Source organism: Oncorhynchus gorbuscha, linkage group LG09 (assembly GCF_021184085.1).
Source record: "Oncorhynchus gorbuscha isolate QuinsamMale2020 ecotype Even-year linkage group LG09, OgorEven_v1.0, whole genome shotgun sequence".
Classification (NCBI taxonomy): Eukaryota; Metazoa; Chordata; class Actinopteri; order Salmoniformes; family Salmonidae; genus Oncorhynchus; species Oncorhynchus gorbuscha.
In genome coordinates, this window is record NC_060181.1 from 66,889,731 (window position 1) to 66,898,858 (window position 9,128).

The 9,128-nt window shown below is 43.9% G+C and overlaps 1 protein-coding gene across 1 annotated transcript; it reads left to right on the plus strand.

Annotated features, from left to right (window-relative positions):
* Window positions 1-98: 98 nt before the first annotated feature.
* LOC124043974 (60 kDa heat shock protein, mitochondrial) lies at window positions 99-8,507 on the plus strand. Its single transcript, XM_046363168.1, has 10 exons — window positions 99-254; window positions 1,851-2,026; window positions 2,303-2,638; window positions 2,822-3,011; window positions 3,210-3,378; window positions 4,698-4,797; window positions 5,259-5,504; window positions 5,999-6,173; window positions 6,336-6,514; window positions 7,199-8,507. The coding sequence occupies exons 2-10, from the start codon at window positions 1,853-1,855 to the stop codon at window positions 7,361-7,363; spliced, it is 1,734 nt and encodes a 577-aa protein (XP_046219124.1). The 5' UTR covers window positions 99-254; window positions 1,851-1,852; the 3' UTR covers window positions 7,364-8,507.
* Window positions 8,508-9,128: the final 621 nt, after the last annotated feature.

The window sequence follows — 9,128 nt, forward strand, 5'->3', positions numbered from 1 at the left end:
AGTGTATAAATATCACAATCATTTGACATAATATGGTTTTGTAAAGGTTCCTTCAACTTCAGCAAATATTTATCTATTTAAAAAAAACTTTATGCATATTTAGGGGTGGACCGGTAAATTGCCCGGATGCAAAAGGCCATGTGCATTGTTGCCTGTCTCTGAAGCGCTGTTGCACAACCGCTGTACCATTCTTTTCCCCATTATACCATCCTGTCTCCTTCAGACGAGCAAATCGTGTCATCATTAAACAACAAGTAAGTACTATTATGTCTTAGTAACATTTTATAGAGCTTGATGCGCATCAATCTAAACAACATATTGTCTGAAACGTCATGCTTTTGCTAGTATCGTTAGCTGAACATATTTTCAAGCCTGTCATGCCTCCAACAACGACATTCAAATAAGTAGCTATCTGTGCTAACGTTAGCTAGTTAGCCTAAGTAGGATTAGGAATGTAACTTGCATCCACGTTGCCATAATTACAAGACACTGGTAATTATGGCAACTTAACTTGGCTGTCTTTCTCCAATACGTTCCCAATAGTCTTGGTAGTTTTAATTGGTACTTCGAAGGTAGTTAGTCGCGTAATTGTTTTCATGTTGATTGTCATGTCCTCTGATCTTGATTAAATAATGACAGAGCCCAATTGGTCACATTTACTCATGTCATGACATGCTGTACCTACAAGAGATTTGATCGCCGTCACAATTTATCCCAAAAGATTGAGTGAAAAAAATCTAGATAAATTTAACAATCTGCATTTCTCAGATATTGAATTCTGTAAAAACCGAAGTTAGAGGCGTGAGCAATCAACCCAGTCAGGTGTTGTCCAAGCTCGAGCTGGGGTAGTGTCTACTCGGGCTGCTATAGGCTGGGGTAGTGTCTACTCGGGCTGCTATAGGCTGCATATACATCTTTGCATTTTCAGTTCACAAATAATGCTTTCCTTTGTCTTTGGCCATCTTTACTACATTTTCAATTCATTCTGTAGCTAGTTCATTAATTTGTGGAAGGCATTAAACATTACTGTGCAATTTGACCTTACGCAACATGACCTGAACACGTGTGGAGAATCAGAAATGTCTCGAACCGCTCTTTTCCTTGTCACAATTGAGCAAATCTCAAAACTCCCCATCAGATACAACATTAATTTGTAATCAGAGAAGTGCAATAGCCCTCATATGCCTTACATGGAATTAGGCTGCTACTTTATTATTATGCAGAATTCTAACGACATAGAGATCCTATTAAATTAATTATAATTCCTAATTCTATGGCTATCTTGTCCTCTGCCCTTGGTTTGGGTTCTGTGGAATATGAAATTCTGCCAAATCATTCACATGTTATCCTATTGTGACAGTTTAAGATTCCCTCCTTTTGAGACCATGGCCTGCTTAATAAGTTTGGCATTTGTGTCTTGGTCTTTCTGCAAGACATCAAACACACAGATGCAAATGTGTTTGCTCTGTGTTATGGAAATGGATGTCCTTTTTGTCCTTGGGATTTTCGGGGTATTGCATCATCTGTATCACTTCATTCATTGATTCTTGTCTTACAACTCTTTCTGTACCAGGAGCGATCACTAGGGTGCACTGTATAGCTTGCCATTGTCACCTCCAGACATTGTTCATATGTGACATCTGGACTGGGGGAGAAGGTGTCTTGGGAATGACCTGGAAGGTTCATGTGTTACAGGCCAAACAAGTAGTTTGCTACTTTTAGCTATTACCAACACATTTAAGTGTATACTAAAATGAAGATGGTCCTGATAGCCAACAGCTGTTGACACAACGCATGCTTTTTGAGTACACTATGACAGAGTAAATACAGTTCCCTTTCCCCCCCTTCAGAGATGTTGCGTCTACCCACAGTGATGAGACAGATGAGGCCAGTCAGCAGGGCCCTGGCCCCCCACCTCACCCGGGCTTACGCCAAGGACGTCAAGTTTGGAGCCGATGCTCGGGCCATGATGCTGAAGGGAGTGGATCTGCTGGCTGATGCTGTCGCTGTCACCATGGGACCCAAGGTAGGAGAGGAGGGACTTGCTATGACCATGGGTTCCAGTATTGTGGTGCCAAATGAAATATAAGAATCTGTTAGATTTTACATTTCGCTCCGATTTCGTGGAATGTACGAAACTGCTATGTAAAACCAATCCATTAGTGTTCCACTTTTCATTTGACTCTCATTTCCACCCGAATAACCCTGTGCACCACAGTGTTTTGTTCCAGGTGCTGTTTCTGGCAGGAACAACTGAACACAAGTGTTTTGAGCTATATCCTTTCCCCCTCCCTTCCTCCAGGGTCGCACAGTCATTATCGAGCAGAGCTGGGGCAGCCCCAAGGTGACCAAGGACGGCGTCACTGTAGCCAAGGCCATCGACCTGAAGTGCAAGTACCAGAACGTTGGTGCCAAGCTGGTCCAGGACGTGGCCAACAACACGAACGAGGAAGCGGGAGATGGCACCACCACTGCCACCGTGCTGGCCAGAGCCATCGCCAAGGAGGGCTTTGACAGCATCAGTAAAGGAGCTAACCCTGTGGAGATCCGCCGTGGCATCATGCTGGCTGTGGAGACCGTCATCAATGAGCTGAAGAGGATGTCCAAGCCAGTCACCACCCCTGAGGAGATTGCCCAGGTAACCAATTGTGTTAAGAATATTGATTACTCAAATAAGTCAATATTCTTATCATTTCATATCTATTCAATTGATGCAAATGATTGATTTGCCACAGATGCAATATCTATATTCTACTTTATATATTAAGATAACCTTTTGATGGTGACTAACGTTTTCAATGCTTTCTGTTCTGTCTGCTAGGTGGCCACCATCTCTGCTAATGGAGACGTAGAGATCGGCACCATCATCTCTAACGCCATGAAGAAAGTGGGCCGCAAGGGGGTCATCACTGTCAAGGATGGCAAAACCCTTTATGATGAGCTTGAGATCATTGAGGGGCTGAAGTTCGACCGCGGATACATCTCCCCTTACTTCATCAACACAGCCAAAGGTAAGGTCCCCTGTCTTCCATGACCCCACCACCAAGCCCATCTTCTGCTATTTTGGGGCTTTAAAATTAAGAGAAACTCCAGCACACTGGTGATCTTGATGCTCTACAGATTTAATGGATTCTTATGATCTTCCTGCTCCACATTTGACCATTTTTTGTTGTTGAGCTTTTACATCAACCCTCATCTCTGCCCTTCAGGCCAGAAGTGTGAGTTCCAGGATGCCTATGTGTTGCTGAGTGAGAAGAAAATATCTTCTGTCCAGAGCATCGTCCCTGCCCTGGAATTGGCCAACCAGCACCGCAAACCTCTGGTCATCGTGGCCGAGGATGTGGACGGAGAGGCCCTCAGTACCCTGGTCCTCAACAGGTCATTTCCCTGTCCATTTAGCACCCTGTGTCTCAGAGGAGCAGTTCTGATCTGGGATCAGTTTTTGCTTTTAGATCATAATTATAATCACGGGGGACCTGATCCTAGGTAAAGAGTCCAAATGAGATGCTTTGTGAATACAGGCCCTTGTACTCAGTCGGTGTCCTTTATTTAACCAGTAAACACCCTTAAGGACCTGTTTTTGCTTTCGCCTTCACATTAACACTGACTGACTGCTTGGGCCAAAGGGACACAACCAGCTTACAGGCCTGCAACAATAATATAAAGGTCTTATCTATATCACCAACATCATTTCGCTCTAGGTATTCATTTATGACTGGAGTCAACTTCAATTAAGCTGTTGACCCTTTCACAATTCCTGCCCTCTCTTTATGGGTAGAGGAATGTGTGTAGATGTAGGGAGTCAGTCAGTTTGGGGGTGTGTTATATTATCCTCTACAATGGCTGTATTTACACAGGCAGCTAATTTCTGATCTTTTGCCACTAATTGTTTTATTGACCAATCAGCTCTTTGGCCAATAATTGGGAAAAATATCAGCGTTGGACTGTCTGTGTAGACTTAGATGTTGGGTGTGTTATCAGGGGTTCTCAAACTTTTTGGGGTCAGGGATCCCTTTTGTGATAGCATTCATTGCAGGTTAGTTTTTTTGTAATTCATCTCAGCTCTGCAGAGCGGTCACTAAGCTGGCACACCCAGAGTCATAAAATATGATTTTAAACCTAACCTTATCCACACTGCTAACCATAATGCCTGACCTTAGATTTTGTTTATATGATTTTTTTACAATATAGTCCATTTTCACTTTGCAGCTGGCTTAAGGGGAACTCGCTCAGTTTTGTCTCCAGGACAAAACATATTATTAATCCAAACACAATTTGAGTGAGATAAAAATATGATACAAGGAGTTTTACTATGACTTCAGCAGTGCATGGCCAAACAAACCAAATCTCGGGCACTGGGAAGGAACGTTTTTAAAGGCCCACCTCTCGGCATTGGATACATTTTTGCAGTTTAAACTAATTTTCTGCAATACTACAAATTTTGCCATGAGGCAGAGAACTTTGCAGTTTTAAAGTTTAAATTACAGTGCATTTATGTATACACATTTTGGGGGAATACAAGAAGTATTGAAACATATAATTGGTGGAGTATTCTAGATACCAATATCCCTGTAAGCCTCCCAGTCCCATGTTGCACGGGGTTAAGAAATTGTATAGATTTACAATATTTTATTACACATTCTAAACGGATCCCACTTTGAGAGCCTGTATTATATTAACCTCTACTCTTTCTTTAGGCTGAAGGTGGGACTGCAAGTGGTGGCAGTCAAGGCCCCAGGCTTTGGAGACAACAGGAAGGCCCAGCTGCATGACATGGCCGTTGCCACCGGGGGCACTGTAAGATCACTTTTACAATACAACCACCCCATGGTCACATTGATCTATAATTACTGTAAGAACACTGACACCAACCACCCCATACTTGCATCAGTCCATTTTTATTTAAGAAATCAAATTGTAAAGCAAGATAAGTTAGTGCGGCTTGTGCTCTTCTGTCGTTCCACACAGAAACATGTCTCCTACTATCCTTGTCTGACTTGCATCCCATGCCAGGCAGGGATACTTGGTCTGACACTTCTGCGCTGGCATGATTTGCCAATCAATTAATAGTTTGCGTAGTCATGCTTATCCCATGGCTGAGGCTTTAACTTGGACCTGTTCTAATAATGGAAGTGCACCCTCTATGCCTCTCTTGAAAGATGGGTGCCATTTTGAAATGTTCAATTAGGGCCAATGTATACCTGTTCAAATCCTGCCCTTTACTGACATCCATCCCTTTCCCTCTTCCTTCTCTTTAGGTGTTTGGTGATGAGGCGGTGGGCATTGCTCTGGAGGACATCCAGGCCCATGACTTTGGTAAGGTTGGCGAGGTGTCTGTCACCAAGGACGACACCATGCTGCTGAAGGGGAAGGGAGACACTGCGGCCATCGAGAAGCGCCAGGCAGAAATCGTTGAGCAGCTGGAGAACACCACTAGCGACTATGAGAAGGAGAAGCTCAACGAGAGGCTGGCCAAGCTGTCTGACGGAGTGGCTGTGCTCAAGGTCAGTCACAGGACAGGGGTTAAGGGGGAGTGGGTCAGAGGAGAAGGGGTCAGCTGGGTTCCTGAATGGCGCAGTGGTCTAAGGCACTGCATCACTACAAACACCCTAGTTTGAATCCAGGCTGTATCACAACCAGCCGTGTTTGGGAGTCCCATAGGATGGCGCACAATTGGCCCAGCGCAGTCCGGGTTTGGCCGGTGTAGGCCATCATTGTAAATGAGAATGTGTTCTTAACTGACTTGCCTAGTTAAATAAAACTTGGAGGGGTACATGCAATTGCAGAGTGAAAGTCTTAAGAGTGTAGAGAGATGGGTAGCAGTAGGATTTGATTACTTTTTGTCCTTTTAATGTCCCTGAATATTGTCATATTAAGTAGGATGTTAAAATTAGGAGATTCCTGCTCTGACACAAGATTTACATTTGTTAATGAGTCACTTCTGTATCTGCCTTGCATGGCAGAGAAAGCAAAAGTGTTGCTGACTGTTCTGTTCCAGGTAGGAGGAACGAGTGATGTGGAGGTGAACGAGAAGAAGGACCGTGTGACCGATGCCCTGAATGCCACCAGGGCCGCTGTGGAGGAGGGCATTGTGCCCGGAGGTGGCTGTGCCCTGCTGCGCTCCATCCCTGCCCTGGATGCCCTCGTGCCCATTAACACTGACCAGAAGATTGGTAAGTAGAGTTCCTGCTCTGGATCTTAACCTAACATGCCAATAGGTTTTTAATTTTGGCTGTAAAGTTGGACACGTGGGGTATGTTTCGATTTTTCTTTCCAACTTCTGGACAGATAAGTATTGTAGCTTAACTTTGGTGTATCACTTCCTGTCTCCATAGGATTTGACATCATCAGACGAGCCCTGCGTGTGCCAGCCATGACCATTGCGAAGAACGCTGGTGTGGAGGGCTCTCTAGTGGTGGAGAAGATCCTTCAGGCCGCGGCGGAGATAGGATACGATGCCATGGAGGGAGAGTACGTCAACATGGTAGAGAAGGGCATCATCGACCCCACCAAGGTATGGATGCTTCAGCTTGGCACTACACTGTCGTTCACCCAGCGTAAAAAATATATATAAAGACAGGGTCATTTTTCTACTGATTGGAAATATACAGCAATAATGTTTGCAAAAGTTATTTTAATTCAAGTGCTCATTGTGCAAATCTATTTGTTTTGAATAAACAGTTGGAGACTAAATACATAGTTTACATGTTGTCAAATCTAAGCCAACCCTTTCTGTTTTGCCCCAGAGTTGCTAAATAATAAAATGTATTTATAAAGGCCTTACATCAGCTGATATCTCAAAGTGCTGAACAGAAACCCAGCCTAAAACTCCAAACAGCAAGCAGTGCAGGTGTAGAAGCACGTAGACAACCAGTCTACTTAGTTTTTTTTCTACTCCCGTTATGATGTAATCTTTGGTTAGACTGACAAAGAATAGACAAAGCTTGTCTGGTGGTGGTATCACAGGTTGTCTGGTGGTGGTATCACAGGTTGTCTGGTGGTGGTATCACAGGTTGTCTGGTGGTGGTATCACAGGTTGTCTGGCGGTGGTATCACAGGTTGTCTGGCGGTGGTATCACAGGTTGTCTGGCGGTGGTATCACAGGTTGTCTGGCGGTGGTATCACAGGTTGTCTGGCGATTTTGCTCCTTTTGCCGGTGTCTCTATTACAGCAATGACTTGAGTGTCTCCCCCTACAGGTGGTAAGAACTGCACTGATGGACGCTGCAGGTGTGGCTTCTCTGCTCTCCACCGCAGAGTGTGTGGTCACAGAACTGCCCAAGGATGAAAAGGAGGCTGGCATGCCAGGGGGCATGGGTGGTATGGGTGGCATGGGAGGTGGCATGGGAGGTGGCATGTTCTAAGGCTCACCTCAAAGTGCTGTTTAGACTTAATGGCAGAATGAGGCTAGGGGGCAAATTATCCCTCCAACCCCAGACCTGCTGCAAATGGATGAACCCTACTACTTCTGCTGATTGTCTCCCATCCACCCTCCGGTAAGAACGGACCAGCCTCCCCAGCCTTACTCCGTCCCTCTACCCATACCTGACTGAGGCTCTGACCGACTCCAGTCTGCACCGATGATCCCCCGCCGCCCACACAGTTTACCTCATAAACATGGCAGTCTCATCATCCATCCTCAACATGCAGAATAGTCTTTAATATCGTGCAGAATATTCCCTGTCAATTATGAAAGCTACTCACCAGTGAGAATAATCCAATGCTGTTCTTGATACATTGTCATTTGATATCAAATGGAAGTAATGAAGCCTGTTTGTGTGCACTACAGAAGTTCAAAAGAGAAGGCTGACCTATAATGGTTGAACACAGTATAGATGTAACTCAATATTGATTTACAGTTTTTTTGTATTTTTTTAACTGTTAATTTCAGTTTTCCTGGTTCACCCACAATGTTGGCAGGAACCATAACTGAAAAGGTTAAGTTAATTAAACAATTATTGAAGAGCATGAGTTTTTTTTCTTCATCTCTGACCTGATTTAATACTCAAATATTCTGTAACTTCAGAACTGAAAGAATAATTCGATACATTTTACTAAGAAACATGACCTTATGATTGGGTAAGAGTGCCTAGTTTACTAGTAATTTAGCGGAGGGGAAGGCTAAATGTGCATTAAAATCAGCTAAATGCCTGTCTGGCAAAAGGAGGGTGCAGTTTGCAGAGGTTGATTGGGTAGGTAGGTGTAGCAGTTTGGGCCAGTGAAGGTCTAAGCTACAAGTTTTAATGTTAAACCCATTGGTGTCCTCGTGACCTGATTTGTACTTACTGCTCATGACATTTAGCCTACATTTTATTTGATGTGTGTTCAATAGGAGCCACAAACTACCATGCGCGCGTGTAAGCATGTGTCAAACTGCTACTCTACTATTTCCCCCCCAGTACGTTTTTTCTTTGCAAACAACTGTGATCATTCAACGTGTTTTGTACAATGTAGACATTGTGTGTTTTTTTTTAAATGTATTTAATAAAATCAAATGTTCTGAAGGAACAAGTGTATTGTGCTTTTAAAAAAAAAATTGACCAAACATACCACTTCAGAATATCTGCTGCTTTCAAAAAATGATACACTGAACTAGAATTCTAACAAAAAATACATTTGAGATTCATGAACTACAGTATGCATTACGTCTACCTTAAATTAAACCGCGTAGTGCGTACATTACCGCAACCACTAAGAGCATTGAAGTCCAAGGCGCAACTTCTCCGCCGTTTTAGTATTGTGGCTACCACGCTGTAACCGCGTGAAGCGAACTCGTGCATATACTGTGACGGAGCGAAGTCTTGCATCGCGGTCATCTCCATTTCTGCGTTGCTGCTCGTGGCAGTTTCATTTCGCTGAATCTACACTACATTGACAAAAGTATGTGGCACGCCTCCAAATTAGTGGATTCAGCTATTTCAGCCACACCTATTGCTGACAGGTGTATAAAATTGTGTACACAACCATGCAAACACCGGAAGTAGAATGGCCCATACTGAAGAGCTCAGTGACATGACACCATCATAGGATGCCACTCAGTTTGTCAAAGCCCTGCCTGCTATCGTGCCCTGGTCAACTGCAAGTGATATTGTAAAGTGGAAACGTCTAGGAGCCGCGGAGTGCTGCAGC

What these genes read in the sequence shown, in the direction of transcription:
- LOC124043974 (XM_046363168.1), top strand. Translation starts at nt 1,853, where the DNA reads ATGTTGCGTCTACCCACAGTGATGAGACAGATGAGGCCAGTCAGCAGG. An exon ending in AGTACCCTGGTCCTCAACAG is followed by an intron (nt 3,379 to 4,697) that starts GTCATTTCCCTG and finishes CTCTTTCTTTAG; the next exon opens with GCTGAAGGTGGGACTGCAAG. An exon ending in CCGTTGCCACCGGGGGCACT is followed by an intron (nt 4,798 to 5,258) that starts GTAAGATCACTT and finishes CCTTCTCTTTAG; the next exon opens with GTGTTTGGTGATGAGGCGGT.